This window comes from Erinaceus europaeus, chromosome 7 (genome assembly GCF_950295315.1).
Source record: "Erinaceus europaeus chromosome 7, mEriEur2.1, whole genome shotgun sequence".
Lineage (NCBI taxonomy): Eukaryota > Metazoa > Chordata > Mammalia > Eulipotyphla > Erinaceidae > Erinaceus > Erinaceus europaeus.
In genome coordinates this window covers 10815580-10834373 of record NC_080168.1, presented here as the reverse complement: position 1 = coordinate 10834373, position 18794 = coordinate 10815580, and the positions used below count along the sequence as shown (strand labels likewise).

General features: G+C 43.6%; 1 protein-coding gene across 3 annotated transcripts in view; it reads left to right on the top strand.

The window, feature by feature from the left end:
• The window catches only part of PID1 (phosphotyrosine interaction domain containing 1), a 223990-nt gene extending 206226 nt beyond the window's left edge, over positions 1-17764 (top strand). For all 3 annotated transcript variants that reach the window (XM_060193731.1, XM_060193732.1, XM_060193733.1), the window contains exon 3: positions 15551-17764. In XM_060193731.1, coding sequence (XP_060049714.1) covers positions 15551-16027 — 477 coding nt within the window. In that variant the 3' untranslated portion in view covers positions 16028-17764. The remainder of the gene's footprint in view (positions 1-15550) is intronic.
• The last annotated feature ends 1030 nt before the right edge of the window (positions 17765-18794 follow it).

Here is an 18794-nt window from a genome sequence, read left to right as displayed (position 1 = left end):
TGGAAAATGAATTGATAGCGCGCTACAAGGATTGAAAACGGGTGACATTTTTCACCTGCCACAGAGTTTGTCCCTTGTCTTCATTTGTCAGGATAACTCTTAAGCAGTAGGGCTTGGTATCGATTTGTCATTTAGAGATTGTTCTCACTGTGAACAGTGTAGGGAGAACAGAAGACTCTGCTGAGTTTCTATCCCTTCCTAGCATTCTCCACTGATTAGGCAGCAGAAGGAGAGATATCAGACTTGTCATAAAATAAATTGGTCTTTTGCTGAAGTGGAGCAGAGCCAGGACTGACCATCCTTGGGCCATCTTACCCGAAAGAACTCAATGAGGGAATGTATGTTTCATTGAGGTGTCATTTTTTATTAAGTGACTTTGTCTTCAGGGGCACACTTCAGTGCCTTCGAGATAAATCACTTCTGTCTTTGACAGTGACAGTGACAATATTTCCAAACTTCACATATCCGAGAGCCAAGTGACAGGACAAATTGCACATTGGGACCTCTTGATAAGTGCAGGATGGGACACAGACTCTCAAATCACTCTGCATCATTGGAACTCAGTTATTACATGCATAACAGAAATAAATCTGTCACTTAAATACCTAATTGTAAGACACATGCTGTATTTAACAGCGGAGGCAGTATTTCTCTCTTTGTTATAAGTTCAAAAATAGCATTTAATTATTCCTTCAAATCTCCAGTCTTACTAAATTTGCTTTCCCCATGATATAAATTTGCATAATAAAAAGGAAATATCTCCCCCAGTAATATCCTATTAATATTCTTATAGGTTCCATCAACATAATCCATGCAAAGAATTGGAGCAGATTGCTAAATAATAAAGACAAAATCTCAATATCTCTGTGACTGAGGAAAGCTGCTGGCATAAATAAATACCACAATACAAAGATATGTGCATAAATAAATGTGTCACAGATGATAGGCACATTAGAAGGTCTGCATTCTCCTGTGAGCACTGTTACTGTAAAAAAAAAATTTTTTTTTAATTAAAAGATAAGAGGGGTGAGGATGGGCGATGGTCTACCTGGTAGAGTGCACAGGTTACCATGCATGAAGAATTGGAGTCAGACCTGCAGCCGCCTCCCCCCCCCCACTCACACATACACACATTGCACAGGGAACATTTCATGCATGGTGAACTGATGCTTCATCTCTCTTTCTCTCTCTCTCTCCCTCTCCCTCTCTCCCTGTCTCCCTCTCCCCTCTGTCTATCTCAGAAAACAAAATAACTGCTGATAATGGTAGAGTCATCATGAGTCCCAGTGATAAATCAGGCTACCAAAGTAATAGTAATAATATATATATACTTAAGGATCCACAACATGCCTCACTTAGCAGAGTGCACACCTTACCATGATGAAAATTCAGGCTCGAGACCCTGGCATGACACAGGAGCACCATATGCTGTGTGAAGGGAATTCCTTGAATGGGGATGTGGTGCTGTGGTATCTTGTGGTGTCTCTCCTCTCACTCTTCCTTTTTGCCTCAAAGTAAAGGGAAAAAGAATTAACTAAGAGCACTGAATATCACAGATGAAGAGTCAAGCAAGCAGAAATGAGAGAGAGAGAGAGAAGGAGAGAGAGACCGACCTAGCAAGCCAGCAGGGGTGGGGGGAGAAGCTTTTCTGAGTAATTTTTAGAATCAAACAAAAGGGTACTATTTAGGTTGAAGACAGTTTCATTCTCCATATTTTGGTTTGAAGACCAGGTCTGAACAACCGGATACCAGGTGGAAAGTATGAAAGGTTAACCTTCTGGCTAGTAGTAAAAACAAGTCTGAATCCCAATCTTACTAAAGGGCAGCTGAGTTAATTCTCACCCTGATGTTGGGTAAGTAGATCTTCCAAAAGTTATACCTCATAATGGTACCTAATACTCACTCCAGAGTAAAAACAAAATATTTGGGCTTCTTGAGTATGACCCACAGAAATCTGGTGGGCTGAAGAGCAGGACTCTAGAGTTGCTGTAACAGGAACTGTTCTGAACTGTGCCCCAGTGACTCTGCTGCGCTGGGTGAGGGAGGTGACAGTTCCTGCTCATCTGTAGCGTTTGATTGGCAGAGATGTCACACCACATGCTGTTGAATATTTCACGCGGATGGCCCATACAGATAGGGCAGGGTCAGCATAGCACATGTTTAATATTTGCTCTTGGAATTATTCTTTGGTGTAGGGTTTGTTTGCTTTGCAAAGTCTCCTTTCAGTATTCTTTAGGAATGTGATACCAGAATATTAAGTATGCATGCATTCCTGTCTCCCTCTGTCAATTATTGATGCTAGTGTCATGATGTAAATTCCTGGCTGTACAACCACATCTCCGGTGAAGGGCAGTGTAACTCGGACTCCAAACTCATTTTGCAATATTTCACAAGCCTTGATAGAGTGCCTGTCACCTTTCTATGTCCCTGACTGATCCTGGTCTCAGTAAGAACTCTTCAAGAAATGGCCACAGCCGGGGGAGATGTTATAAGAGTGAATAAAAGACCTGGATCTCTTTCTGGGGAAGAGCTTGGAGTTGCGGAAGGACCTTGACTATGGGGTGAAGGACTTGAACTCCACATCTTGCTTTCAGGCACCAGCTGTGTGAATTGTAACGTGTGTCTTATATCTTTAGTATCAGCATCATCACCTCTGCAGACAAGAGTTAGGCTATGACTAATAGCCGGCTTGGCTCTGAAAAGCCACAGCGATAAAGATTCTTTGGTATTATCAGGAATTTATTGCAATCTGATTACGGGTCTTTTGAGTGTAAACAATGAGAAAAGCTGGTGTTCGTTTAGAAAGTTAAATCAGAGAAACAGATCTGGGCAACCTAAAACAACTTATCATTTTCCTACAAGATTTTCATGAAGGCAGATCCATCTAATGTCTGGGGAAGATGCTGAGATCGAGGCCCAGTACCTCCGTCTCCTATAACCAGGGCAGAAGAAATATCACAGCGGGTATCCTAGTTGTCTGTCCATCTTGCCTAAGAGGCATGTGTTGCCTTGGTCATTTACCTCCATCTCTCCCAGGTTCTACAGAGTTTTCTCTTCTTTTTCCAGCTCTTTCAAAGCCCTTCAACTATCTCAGAAAGTCAAGCCCTACTGAGTCTTTGGAGACTTAGTTGCATCCAACGAAAATGAGGTAGTGGTGAGTTCCTAGTTGTACTGTTTGAAATAAAGGAGCTTGTTAGACTCGAGGGAACATTTTGGTTTCATGGAAAGTGCTAACAGAAGGCTGTGAATGCTCCCCAGAGACTGGATTTACATATGTATTTTTATTTTATTTTTCATGTTGGAGGGCATTGATTAAGTCATAAGCAGCATCTGTGGACATGGAATGCAAACCTTATAAGGGTTGAGAGCCAAACTGATTTCTTCATTAATAAAACTCTTTAATTAAATTCTTGGCAGGTGCTCAATAAGTTCTTTGCAAAGAAATGTGCTATTAAATGGATTTAATTTTCAAGTCCCAAGCCAACCACTTTCACTTCATGTTGTTGTTGTTTATGGTCTCTATTTTGTTTTTTTTTGTTTGTTTTTTTATATATATTTATTTTATTTATTTATTCCCTTTTGTTGCCCTTGTTGTTTTATTGTTGTAGTTATTATTGTTGTTGTCATTGTTGGATAGGACAGAGAGAAATGGAGAGAGGAGGGGAAGACAGAGGAGGAGAGAAAGCTAGACACCTGCAGACCTGCTTCACCGCTTGTGAAGCGACTCCCCTGCAGGTGGGGAGCCGGGGTTCGAACCGGGATCCTTATGCTGGTCCTTGTGCTTTGCGCCACCTGTGCTTAACCCGCTGCGCTACAGCCCGACTCCCTATGGTCTCTATTTTGGAGATACATATGTTTAGATCTGATGTAGGCTCTGTCCTCTATGAACTGATTTTCAAGTTTCTACTGTTGGTTGATGGAGACGCAGCTGGAAGATGTGTCTCAGTGGTAAATGTGCATTAGATGGGTGGTCAGGAGACCAACAATCATCTCGGGCTGCTGCCACAAAACCATAGATGGGCTTAAATAATAGGCTATTGTTTCTCACTGTCCTGGGAGCAAGGACATCCATGATCGAGGTGATGGCCAATTCAGTGTCTGGGGGAGGCCTGCTTCCTGGCTTCTCCATGGCTTCCTCCAGATCATCCTCTGCTCACATGGCTTTTTCTTGATGCATGCATGTGGAGAGAGACATTGAACTCTTCTACTTCTTCTCAGGACATTCGCTCTCTGGCCTAAACTGGATTGTCTCCTTATTCATCTAAGATGCCATCCCCTTGGGGAGAGGCACACACTTTTTCCCCAATAACAGAGTCCTAAGCAGAGATCACAGAAGGAGTTGTGCCCACTTCTCCACTGAGAAGCAGATAGTGTTTATAACTTATGGAATATGAGTGAGTGAGTGAATGTGTGAGTGACTATGAATGAATCAAGGAGGGGTGAGTACAACCCAATACATCTCAAGTCAGTTGACTCTGCCAACCAAAATCTCAACTTTTAAATGGAGTTCATCATTTCAGTGCAGCTCTACTAGGACTCACCAGAGAGACAGAGCCAGTAAGATGTGTAGGTATATTTTTTCATAAGAGAGAGAAATTTTAAAGAATTGATTTATACAGTCATGGGTAAGTTCAGAATCTCTGGGGTAGGCAGGGATGCCCAGGAAAACACTAATGTTAAAGTCTTGAATCTGAAGACAGATCCCTGCTTGGAGCATCTTGGTCTTTCCTCCCAGGGTCTCCAACTGACCAGAAAACTGTTCACACTACTGAAGGGAAAACTGCCTTCCTCACCTCAACTGATGTACGTACTAGGCCCATCAGAGTACTGCCTTCAGAGTAGCATCCAGATTGGGGTTAGTCTCAGTAACTGGGCACCACAGCCTGGACAAATGGACACATGAAATTAACCATCATAATACATGGCAGTAGCTTATTACAGAAGTTAGGTCAGGTAGTCCCAGGCTGCATTGGAAGGGACTCTTTTTTTTAAAGAATTGAGAAACAATCCCGATAGCTAGCTCTATCACTGGCAGACCACTGACCTCCAAGTGGGAAATGAACAGCCTGGCTTTGGTGAGCCCTAGTAGAGTTTCACTGAAATGATGAACTCCATTTAAAAGTTGAGATTTTGGTTGGCAGAGTCAACTGACTTGAGATGTATTGGGCTGTACTCACCCCTCCTTGATTCATTGATGAAAAATTTATACCTGCCAGTACTTGGAGTAATTGCATTCAGTGCACAAAGTGCATGATGTCAATGCAAAATTCATTATTTGCTAAAAATCTTACATTCGGAGTAACACTAGGTCCTTCCGGAAAATAGCTTGTGCAGGCTTTTTGAAATATTGAAGAGTTCAAAGATCACCCCACAGACCACCCTAGCCTTTGTGATTTATTTGATTTGATTTGGTATGATTTTTTTTTTCTGAAGCACCACTCAGCTCTGACCACTGGTAGCCTAGTCTGGCATGAAATCTGGGACCTCGGGCATGCACGTCTTGTGAACTATTGCTTCACTATCATTCTTTCCCTTTTGCAATGTATGTGGGTTATTCATGGGCCCAGGAAAATTGATTAGGTGTGTGTTGTTGGGGGTGGTTCCCTCAGTTGTGTAGACTATACTGAAACTGGGTAGGGAGCTTCAGAGAAGCTTAGCTGCATACCTGCTGGAATCTTAGCCCTGGTCTGAAGTGCTGTGTCTGAGCCAAGGCAACTGAATACAGCGAGTTTGGAACTCTGCTAGCAGACTCAACTCGGCCACTTTGTGATCTGGGTTGAGTTACCTAGCCTCTCCCCAGTTTCCTATTCCATAGAACCAGTGTTCTACATATGCACCTTCCTTCTAGAATCACTGCAATGAATAATAAATAAGGTACTCCACACAGTTTCTGGCATGAAGTCAACCACTGGTGAATGCTAGTAGCTGATCTCATTGCTACTGCTGTTCTCGTGCCGGCACTATAGAACATTTAGATGATTGGCAGGTGGCCCCACCTCACTCTTCAGAATGCCTCGCGGAGTCTTGCTCTGGCAGAAAGGAGATTCAAGCCAGACCATAAATCTCGGAGTTCTGTCTCTTCTCCTTTTTCCGCAAGGTGCAAGTGGGGGTTGATGTGAGAGCAGACAGGTGCATTGCTAGTATTTAGCCCTGGGTACAGAATGGATTTTCTTTTTCTCCTCTCCTGCCTTGTAATCTGAAGGCTATTAAGATTTCCCAGCTCTCTGTTCTCTGTTCGGTGTTTCCACCACGTTACTCGATGGCAGCTGGGGAGATGGAGTTGCCTGCGGATGGTGCAAAAACAGTAGACTCTTTTAGACCTCCGGGGTCTCTGGAGAGGCCTGTTCTTAACGTGTCATCCTAGAGAAAGCCCACAGTAAACCAAACCAAAGCCAGGCTTGTGATGTTTGGAAGCTGAGATTGATCTAGCCCAGGAGGATGAATTACCCAGGCAACCGGATGCCTGTGTTCGTACGTGATCTGATCAAATAGCCCGTCTCTTGCCCCTCTTTAGAAACCCCTCTTAGTTACTTTGTCATCATCCCACTGTCTCATCCAAGGTGAGATGACACAAGGTCCCACAGGGCTTTTTTCAGGCCAGAATGAAAGAAGTAATGGCTGATCAGGACAGGGTTGGTGCAGCTCAGCAGGAAGCCAGGTCCACAGGAGATGAGGGTTTCTGTGACCCTGGAAAAGCAGGGAGTGGTGAGTCATGAATGAGGAGCTGGCTGCGGCCTCAGAAAAAGCAGGGTGGGGAGGAGAGATTCTGAGGACACTGGTGTCTTCTGCTGTGAGGCTGTTAACACTGCAGACACTCTGGCGGGTCGTTGGCTTCATGGATTTCACACACTGTGTGTACTCTCCAGTCATTCCTTCCCGGCGTTAGGCAAAATCCATTCACACACATTACAGCCGTCTGCATCTGGGGCATTGGCTGATGCTACTGGATGACACATGGGGAAAGACTTTCATTTTTTGCTCTGTTTCTTTGTTTCCCTTGGAGTGATTCGTTTCTAATAAGTTTCTTGCCCAACAAACAGCGGCTTCTGCAACCAAAGAAAAGATGCCAGTACTTGTGGAGTAGCTCCAATAGCTGTTACTCTTCTCATCATCTTCCAAGCCCTTTCATTCCAGCAACCTGGGAGGTGACAATTTAAATATATATATATATATATATATATCTTTACCATTTTGGACATTTAACAGCCAGTTGAGTGATTGGATGTTTATGGTCTACATTGTGTCTCTGGAAGATTGCAGCCCTTCAGGGAGAGGCTCAGAAAAGCATTTTTCATCCAGAAAGCATTCAGCTCTTTCACAGGCAGCAGGATATGCATGAACCAGACCTGACATTAGAGCACAGTCTTGTTGAAAAGATGTCTTGACACAGTGAGTCCTGTCTTACTCTGAGTGAGGAAGCGCCTACAGAGGGCTGAGAAAGGACTCCTCCCACACTAGGAAGACTGTGGCCAGAAGGGGTTTCTATATGTGTATTTTTTTATTAGTATCTTTATTTATTTATTGGATAGAGACAGCCAGAAATTGAGAGGAAAGGGGGTGAGAGAGAGGGAGAGAGATAGAGAGACACCTATGGAGACTGAATGATCTTACTAAGATTAGAGGTGTGACTTAGAGACTCCTGACTCATGTTTGTGTTAAGCAGGCCCTGTAGGAAGCAGACCACATGACACTTAGTTACTAGGGCTGTTCAGAAGGTAGGCAAAGCCAGATTAGCTCATTTTAATCAAAGAGAATACTCATCTAATAAGCTTCGCCATGGTCTGAGGTGTGTAGTCATGAGATCATCAAACAGCATAACCAGAACTGCTGTCACCAGAGAAAGAACCAGACCCCAGGAGTTCAGGTGCAGGTCTGCTCCTGCTGTGCTTGTGGTTGGAGGCTCGTTCATCTGCTCTGAGCTCTCTGGCATCTACTGCAGGTCTCAGCTGAGGGAAGGCAGAAACTAGGCTCCTCAGTGAACATCTGCTGTGAGTGTCGATACTCGTCAGGATCTATCTCTGTGGAGAGGAGTCTTCACATCAGCAACTCGGAATCATCCTCTGAGCTGCCAGCTCAGGTGACACTTGACAAGATGAAGCTGGGGGATGGGGAGAGGGGGCATGTTTATGTTTCTTAGAAAAGTTTTGGAAAGATACCAGATGTCTCAGTTCTAAAATCACTTTATTGAGGGAATGTTGACTTACAGGATCATTATTGTCACTGGAGAATGGTGCCACATCTCCCACCAAGCTGTCATCTGCTTCCACCATAAGGCACTAGGTCTCCAACCCCTCTTAACACTGCACCCTAACCCTCCTCGCTCAGAATCCCTGCATCTGCTTCAGTACACCACAGTTCACTGAGGTTTTACCTGTATTATTCCTCATTTTATTAAATACATATGCGTATGTGGTGTATTTAAATATCTATACACATGCTTATGTGTACCTTTAAACACAATCACATACACAGATTTGTGCTCTTAAGTGATGATCTTGGAAGGCTTCTAAATCTTACTTTCTGTGAAGACAAGATGAATTCAGAAGTTACATCTACCCTATTTCGGCATGAGAAAGAGTGTCATCAGTAAAAACACACAATTTAAAAGAGCAAGGATGCTAGCTATTCTTTTTGTCTAGAATATATTCAAAATTTCTCTTACAGTCCACAGCTGCATAGAAGGAATAAACAGCTGAAGAGTGAGATTACATTTTTAATAGAATCTCTTATTAGAAAATCTCCAATAGAAAGCTGGTGCAGGAATTCAGGAAGTGTTGAATTTCTAGGCTTTCTTTTGTATGGACTTTCCCTGACAAATTATCAAGATATTGTGGAAATTCCAACACTGTACTATAAAAAGGGCTTACATAAAAGACTTACTTACTTAAGTGGCAGCATGGGCTACCACTTAAGGTTCTTGCCATCAAATATGGGTTAATGATAGTAAATTCCATCCTGACCCACTCTTCATTGCCTGTGTGGTTTGTTTTGGCTCTATATCTGTCTAAGGAGTGACTTGGGACCTTATGTATCATGTGCCACATCTGCAGTGGGCTACTAAACAAAGTTTCTTGATTCATAATTTCAATATCAAAACTTTGCATCTATGTTGGATATCAGTGCTTAAAATTTCTCTTTACAAGTCTCTACATGTTATCAAGTAGCTTTCATTAGTATCTTACTAATCTCTTTGGAGCTATTGATTTCTGTTCCATTTTATTGCAAGCTCACTTCCAAAATACAACTTTACCTTCCTTAAGTTCCTTAATTTTTAAGTAATTAATAGTTAGTTATAAGAGACAGAAATATTTCTCCTTAAGATATCAAAATTATATTATCATAAATGTATTTCCCTTTGGAGCAAATAGGCAACAGCAAATAATTTATTTAAATTCATTCTTTAGTTATATTGTGACTTAAGTCTATAATTTTTTTTAATGTGTGTGAGAAGAGAGGGCTTGAGGGAGGGAAGGAGAGAGAGCGAGAGAAAGTAAGAGGGAGCACAAATTTAGAGCAATTCAGAAGATGTTCTCTCCTTCCAAAGCATTTCTCTATTAGAGGTAAGTATAGCTATTTCTAGCATCAGTGAGAAATAAGAGAGACAACTGTGTCACCCTAAGCACCACCACTAGCTTCATCTGTCTTTACACTTTTAAAGATAAAGATGATAGGTTGATACTTGGTGCAACCCGGATGAATCTTCAAATAGTGTGATAAGTAAAAGAAGCCAGGCAGAAAAGGTCACATGTTATGTGATCCCATTTATATGAAAATCCAGAATAATAAATCCACAAAGAGAAAAAGCAAGCAGATGATTGCCGGGATCTGAGAAGGGGGATGACAATATTTTGGAACCAGAAAGAACTGATGGTTACATAACATTTTGATTATGATATGCCACTGAATCATGTACTTTAAAATAGTTAATTTTATGTGATGTGACTATCCAATCAATAAAATAAAACTGTTAAAAAAAAAAAAGTAAATGGATCCTGGAGTACCAAATACAGACAAATCACTTTCAGTAAGTATTATGGATCAAGAAAATATTGGGAGATTCACCAGGGAAGATATCCCAGCTTGCGAGGTTTGTATTTATCAGACTTGTAATTGCCACAGGCTTATGCAACCCATGGCCTAATTATTCTGCATAGCAGAGATATGTAACTTCTCAAACATGGGTAGGTGTCTATGGGACCAAAGCTCCAGGCCACTGCCAGTTTGATATCTAATGTGAATAAGGGGGTATTCGACCTGCTGACATTACAGCCACGCATCTGCTGAGCTTCCCACAGGCATATTAATTAAGAGAGAACTTAAAACAAAACAGTGTTGGTTAGAGGAGACTTAATGTTACTGCTTTATGCAGACTTTCCTATTCTATTTTGTTGCCCTTAATCACCATTTGTTCTCTTAAACAAACCATTGTACTTCTTGCTGATTCAAGCTATTTTGGAATTCCTCTGATGTACTCTGTAACTAATAAAAGACAAAAGATCCTATGGTCAGGGCTGCATGTTTGCAGTCTTCCTAAAGGACAGCAAGGATATTAGCCACACTGGCTTTACAAAGAGTCGACCTGAATCTTCATGCATTTTTGGGGTTGAGATTAACTGAGTAATCTTGCTTTGAAACTGAAGTTGTGGAGGATCACAGGTGCAACCCCACAAAGAAGTCTGTATTATGTAGATTCTCTCAAAGCCCTCTTTACTATCTGACTCTAATCCAGAGTGACAAACTGCTGTTGATCTAGTTGTTCTTGAGGGATTGTGGACTTTGCTGTGACTGAGTCATTGTCAGGCTATTCCAAGGATCAGTCTTAGCTCTGTAGTATCCTTTCCATCTGTCTTTTATCTGGTCTCACTCTTCTTAATCCTAATTCTGGGCCACACTTGCCTCATGGTGGTACAGGTGCAATAACTTCTTTGCTGAGCATTGAATGTATCATCTTCATAGACATCTTTCTCTGTCACATGCAGGCATTCTCTGAACTATATACCTTTGACTGAAAATAAAGGTGACTCTATTATTAAGAACTCTTGCTCACAAACCCCGCCTCAGGGAACTATTTCAAACAACAGAACAGTCTGCCTGAGTTTGGCGCTGACAGGGTATGTGTTGACATGTAAAATGGACAGCTACTGCCATGGAGAAATATGAGAAGGGCTAAAAAGAAGGAAAAGTCTACCTGTCCCAAAGACCCCTGCTTTGTGAGCCATCTTTAACAAAGAGTGTCAGCCTTCAGAGGAGGAATTCTTGAGTGGATGGCCTGAACAGGTGAAAACTAAGTCAGAGGATTGTTCCAGAAGCATCTGGGGAGAGAACTGGCGAGTCTTAAGGGCCCAGAGGGCAGAACAATGCTCTCTCACAGACAGGTTGTGTTCCATTTAGATGCCTCCTTCAGAAACAGTAAATCTCATTATCCAAATATTGTTTTGGCTAATTCTTTCCCCAAACTAGACAAGGGCCCAGGATAATTCTAAGGGACTGTTGTTACCAAGGGCATTGCTTCTCACACCGTGGACAAAGCAGGCCCCTCAAATCCAGTCTGCTTTTACCCAGTGGTTATGGGCATTCTGTTTGTTCTGCAGGACGACATTCCACCTTGTATGTGCTAGTGCCAAAGCTGGCTAGCTGTCTCACTTGAGCATCCATTATCTTTCCCTACAGTGGCCCTTTTCTTTTTGCTTTATTCTCCTCATCAACCTCCTCTTTTTTTTTTTTTTTTTTTTTTTTACCTCTTTGACAATCTGAACTCTTACCTACCTGAGGCCCAGATACCCAGGAATCCAGTGACTCTCTTCCTCCAGGTAGGAAATGATATGCCATCTTCAGGGCACCATCATGCCCTCTGCCAAATTTTCAGGATACTCTGTGTTCCCCCTTGCATGTTGTGGACAGAGTCAGCCTTGCATCTGAGTTGTGGGTTCATGTGTGAAGGCTTGAGAGGGTTGTCAGAACCACCTACCTGGTGAGCCATGGAGCAAGGATTTTAATCTCAACTGCGTCACAGACTGTTCTCTGAACAAACATAGCCTTGTCATTGGAGTATTGGATATTGATTTTGCAGGCTTCTCCATTATGTCTACTTGGAACGTTGCCACTGTGTACATTAGGCACTCAATCAATATTTCCAGAAAGTGCAGCGGTTGTACCTCTTCACTTGGCTGTTTTCTTTGCAAAAAGAAGCTTCTATTTAAGAGATAACAGATTCCATGCTTTATAATTGTAAACTCCCTGAAGGTGACTATTGGATCATCCTGAGGAGCTGAGGGGGTCCTTCTGGGTGGGTGGGTGGGTGGGGATGGCTGGGCTGTTGTTCTGAGCTCTCTCTGCCCTCAGTGGGCCTGTGAGGGAGATGGTGTGAGGACTCAGGTGGGCATGGGGGGAGACAGCTCTAATGTGCAGGTCACAGCTCTGAGGGTGAGGGCAGAGAGGCTGGCCCCATATTTGACTTTAAGAGTGTGACTGGGTTTGCAGACTGAACCAAAGCCTGAAGGGTCCCAGCAATCCTTAACTCCTACATTCTGAATTCTGTGCATGTGTCCTTTCTGTAGTTCCGCTAAAAGGAAACATTGATTTGCAATCAAATATCGTCTCCTTGTTCTCATCATTTGTCTGGACTTTTTTTTCCCCTGGTTGTTCTTGTAATATTTATGTCTCTACCACTGATTGCAAACCTAATAGTGTAATGAACCCTAATAATCTTGTTATTTTTTTTGGTATTGTGCATTTTCATAATGCCTGTCCCCTGGTGTTAGCAATTCTGTATCCATTTTTGATGAAAAAAAAAAGTGACAGTTCCTTCTTGGCATCACAAAAAACAAGTACTTAAAAAGAAAAACCTACCTGAATTATTCGGGGTGGTTTTTCTTCTAGGCTGCACTCATTTTGAGTTCTCTGTTTTATTCTCACTATAGTCAGAGGCTCCACAATTCAACCATGGCATTTTCCAAAAATTATCTTGGGAGGGAAAACAATCATGTTTTAAGCCATAATTTGAATCAGCCTTTTGTGTCCTTGACACATAGTTACTGGAAACCTTGGTAACATGGAAAGATTTAGAGAACCAGGCAATATGCTTAGAAAACATTTTGTTTGGAGATGGGGAGATAGCATCATGTTTACCCAAAAGGCTTCCATGCCTGAGGCTCCAAGGTCTCAGGTTCATTCTTCAGCGACAACCGTAAGCCAGAAATGAACAGAGCTCTGCTATCTCTATCTCTTTCATTAAACTAAAATAAATAACATCTGCTTAACAAAAATATCTGGTTGGTCAGATGCAGCATCCTTTTGACTCCTTGCTGTCATTAAATGTTGCATGTATGTTTGATTGGAAATTAAGTTCTGGTGACTTTATGATTTTGAAGAGATGCCAAATGATATATATATATATATATATATAAACTATAGTCAGTCATCCTAATTTCAGTTATTTGGAAGTGGGGAGAGAACTGGTTTTCCCAAACTTCATTTTTTTTTCTTCAACTGAGCTCTGCTTAAATTCAAGGAGCTGGAAAGCTGGTCCATTGTGTCAGGAGTGTGCCTCCTCTCACACACCCTTGTGTTCCAGCCCTGGCACCACCCAGGAGAGTGGTGGCACCAGGGAAGCTCCGGCCCAGTGATCTCTCTCTCCCCCTGTCTCTTCTGTCTTTCTGTCTCTCTATCTGAAGGTGAAAGTTGTTGCCAGATCAAGCCTGAGGCCCTGGCCCTGACAAAAAGAAGAATGCCAACCTCTTTTGTTGCATGGGCCAGTTGTTAGTGAGACCAGGAACTGTTCTGATGACAGTTCAAATTTTAAGGAAGAGCAAAGGACAGACCCATAGATATTCAGAACACTGCAGGTTTATTTATTTATTTATTTATTTTTATTCCCTTTTATTGCCCTTGGTGTTTTATTGTTGTAGTTATGATTATTGTTGTTATTGATGTTGTTGTTGGATAGGACAGAGAGAAATGGAGAGAGGAGGGGAAGACAGAGAAAGGAGAGAAAGACAGACACCTGCAGACCTGCTTCACCGCCTGTGAAGCGACTACCCCTGCAGATGGGGAGCCTGGGGCTCAAACTAGGATCCTTACGCTGGCCCTTGTTTTGTGCCACGTGTGCTTAACCCTCTGCGCTACCACCTGACTCCCAAGATTGAGGTTTTATCTCAGCAATATGGATGCTAATTAGTATCCTCTCTCCCTCAGCTACTATATATATGTATGTATGTATTGTGTGTGTGTGTGTGTGTATTTCTATCATTTGCTTCTAAATTCCTATTTTTTTTTCTGTTTTATTAGATAGGACAGAGAGAAATTGAGAGGGCAGAAGGAAATAGAGAGAGAGAAAAATAAACTTCTGCAGACCTGCTTTACCACTCATGAAGCTTCTCCCCCTGCAGGTGGGGACCAAGAACTGGAACTTATGTCCTTGTGTATGGTAGTGGGAATGTGTGTACTCAGCTGGGTGCACCACATCCTAGCACTTACAATAAATATTTTTATAGTGATTTAATAATGATTGACAAGACTGTAGGATAAGAGAGGTACAATTCCACACAATTCCCACCACCAGAGTTCTGTATCCCATTCCCTCCTTTGAAAGCTTCCCTATTCTTGATCCCACTGGGATTATGGAGCAAAATTCTTTTTGGGGTGCAGAAGGTGGGAGGTCTGGCTTCCATAATTGCTTCTCCACTAAACATGGATGTTGGAAGGTCGATGCATACCCCCAGCCTGTCTGTCTTTCCCTACTGGGGCAAGGCATTGGGAAGGTGAGGTCCAAGGACACATTGGTGAAGTCAGGATGGCGTCATGGTGGTGTCTGCAATTTGATGGCTGAAATGCAATAAGATATAAAGCGACTGTTTAATAATCAGGAACCTAAAGGTCAGAATAGAGCAGATGAAACTAGAGGTCTTATTGTGGGAAGAAACTAGGCAGAACTAGGCAGTCCATTTTAGATATGTTCCCTGGGGCTTGCAGGCGGTGACTCACCTGGTTAAGTAAACACATAACAGTAAGTATTTTAATCTATGGTTCTTTCTCTATATAGTAAGCTTGCATTCTAATCCTAATAGACATTGAAATCACAGGTTTTTTTTTAACAATACTAGAATTTTTTCCTTCTCCCATCAATGATACAAACCAAAATTTCTTTTTCATCACTAATAAGCAATAATAGATTATCTTAACTTCTTAACAATATTTTCACCTCTGCTTTCTTGGTTTCCTTGTGTTCATTTTGCAGAACTAGGGAATGAACTCAGTATCTTGTGTACATACAGCTGAGCAGATTCTAGAGGGCCATTTTTTTTTCTTTACTTCACAGCAAGGGAGACAGAGAAACAGAGGGAAGGAGAGACCGACTAAGTGAGAGAGGGAGCGACACCACAGCATGCTTCCCCACCCATAGAGTTCTCTTGGTGCTGTCCCTGGGGCTCCCATGTGGTGCTGGAGGTGGGATCCAGAGCCTTGTACAGGAGAAGGGCTGCACACTCAACCCACCAAGCCATCAGCAGACCATTGACTTCTCCCTTTTCCTCCCCCTCTTTCCCCTCTGCAGGTGACCTACCTGGGTAAAGTACCCACCACAGGTATGCAGTTTCTCTCGGGCTGCACCGAGAAGCCTGTCATCGAGCTCTGGAAGAAGCACACGCTCGCCCGAGAGGACGTCTTCCCGGCCAATACCCTCCTGGAGATCCGACCTTTCCAGGTGTGGCTCCATCACCTGGACCACAAGGGCGAGGCCACAGTGCACATGGATACCTTCCAGGTGGCCCGCATCGCCTACTGTACGGCCGACCACCATGTGAGCCCCAACATCTTCGCCTGGGTCTACAGGGAGATCAACGACGACCTGTCCTACCAGATGGACTGCCACGCTGTAGAGTGTGAGAGCAAGCTGGAGGCCAAGAAGCTGGCCCACGCCATGATGGAGGCCTTCCGCAAGACCTTCCACAGCATGAAGAGCGATGGGCGGATCCACAGGAACAGCTCCTCTGAAGAGGCCTCACAAGAGCTGGAGTCCGATGACGGCTGAAGGGCCCCGGGGCCTCAACCAGGGCAGCCTTGGCCCCGGAATTGGAGAGCCTCGCTGAATACGTCATGATTCCAATTTGGTATGAAAGAGACTGCCAAACTCTTGGCCTCGCCCAGCTTTTTCAATTCGGAAGAAATGTATTATTCAAGTCATCCCTGTGCCATTGAGCTCTGCGCCTGCTGTGACTGTGAGGAGGGTGGGAGTGTGGATGGAGAGGAAAGTCCTAGAGTCTCTCTTTCCGTTGTTGTTGCTCTTTGCCTCATTTCCCAATGCCCCCCCACCTACCCACCCACCCAAGCCCTTCCCCCCCCCGCCCCCCCCCCCCCCCCCCGATCCCCATGCTGACTGCCTTTCACTGTCTCAGGCAAACACACTGCAGCTGCTACTCCACAGGCCCCTTCCCTTGCGTTATGAAACCCGCCAGAATGTTCCATGCACTTGCAGGGTTCCTGGACATGGGGGAGGTGGAGGGTGCTGATGCTGGGGCTCAGGCTGCAGGGGTGAAGGCCCACCTCATGCTGATTCTGAGCTCCTTTCTCAGCATGCTGTGTCCCAGACAACCCTCCTCGGTTAGCAGAGCCACACAGCCCTTAATGAGCTTTACAACTAACACCCTGATTGCTGGCAGTTAATTCACAGTTAAAGATAATGCTTTTTTTTTTTTACATAAATATATCCAGTCATATACCCTTTTTCTTGTATTCATCTATTTTCATAGAATACTTGCAACTATTACTAGCCCCTGCCTGCCTCCCACCCAGTCCACCCTCTTTTCTTCCAGTCCAAGCCAACGCCCCTCTAGGCTTGGCATCTGTGCACAGACTGCAGGACACCAAAAGGGAAGCAAATCAACCAGCAGATGAAGGAAACAGCCCAACCATCTAGAATCTTCAATCCGCCGCTGCCGCTGCCACCACTGCCACAGAAACCTTAGGAAAGGGGAATGAGTTCTCAGCGAGGGAACCAACTCCATCCAGGCTGTGCTTTGTTCACCCCCTGATTGCTAGTAACTTGCTTCCTGGCTGGTCCTGTTGGGAGAGTCCTTCCCAATGAGCTTCAGATCTGATTTCGTCAAGCCCTCTCCTTCCTCCCTGGAAGCCTGGTCTTCATGGCTCCACATGGCCTTCACATAGGGAATGTGGGATGTGACCTTGGCTCATCTAAAGAAGCTGTGTCCATGTTAATCTGCAAGGAAACCTCTTGGCAGGTTATCTTCCAAGTGGTGACATCTTAGGGTCGGAGTTGCCAGATGGATCCTTTTTTCTGATGAGGAGTTCTCACTACGAATGCCAGAGAGGTCTGTCTCATCTTCGTGGAGCTGGAAATATCCATAACTTGTGGGATGAGATGGAAAGCCTTTGTGAAGATAGAGGCAGCCGGTGGAGGACTTGCTTTCTAGGAAGTGCTGCTCTTTTGCTCAAGTCAGCTTTTTGCCCTGGTGATGGTAGGGACACTGGAGCACTGGAGAGAAGCCTTAGCTGAGAGTTGGCGGCATCTCGAGAGCACAGTGTCGGTGTTTGGGTCTGTGTATCTGTCTGTGTGTCCATGTATGCATTTGTGTGTCCCTCGTGTGCCCTCATATGTGGGTCTGGTTTTTAAGGCATGTAGAATAAGCATGGAGTCGTACTGAGGAGAACTCACTTCTTGGAGCTATGCTTGCTGCTTTACAACACATGTAAACTGTTCTTTAGCATAAATGCATTCATTCTTCAATAAAAATATGTTTGCGTCCAGAAATCGAGGGGTTTCATACTTTGTATGCTGTATTATCTTTATGCGGTGGGAATCTAAAGAGCAAAAGAGTTCCTTTGGAGTAGGGATGGAATTCTATCTAAAAACGCGTTCTAGTTTGTTCATCAATAACCCATTCCTTGGGTTTAAAGAAGCCTTTTCTGGCAATGTAGTTCATTGGGTAGTGCGTGCTACTACTCAGTGCCAGGTTCAATCTGTGGCACTACGAACCTAGCCAACAAAGGGAAAAATCTTGTCTGATTTTTCTAATGTTAGATGGACAATTACTGCTTCAGTCACCAAGATTCTAAGGTAGCAAGTAGTTGAAATATTTATTTAGTGTGATGGGTTTAGCTCCAAAGAAAGGCATCCAGAACATTTTGCTCTGCCTACAATCTCTTGTATGCGTTTGGAGAATATGTACTGAGATCCTGGAGGTAAACGGGGAATGATTCCTTCTGGCAGGACAGCTTTAAAATGTGACCTCTGGAACGTGATTTCTCAAAATGGCACCATTCATCACGGAAGGCAGGTGCTTGTGGAAGCTGTGTCTGGAGCAATGACCTTGGTGGAACCAGTGACAAATAGAAAGGTAGAAACATGGAGTACCTGCTGAAGACCTGGGCTCAGGTAGAATTACTGCCTAGCTCTGATTAAAATGGCATTTGCCCTCAAGCTGAACTTCCCTGAATTTCAGTTTTACCCCATTTGTCCTTGAAAATACCTCAAAGAGGAACCTCCTCCCAAGAGAGAGAGGGGGCTGGGAGGGAGAAGGAGAGGGAGAGAGAAATAGCTGAGCCACCATTTATTTGAAACCAATACCTCTCTCCTCTCTCGGTAAAAGTTGGATCCCAAGTGCCCATCCCTTTATTTACTGCAGAGACTTTTGCTGGGAGCTCTCTCAGGCTACCAAATGTGGCCTGCTAAGTAATGGACCCTGATAATAAAAGCTGATAACCGCTTTTGCTTGAGTTGCTTAGTAAGTCTTTAAAATAGCTCTTGAAGTCTTTGGAGACCACCTGAGGGCCGACTCAGA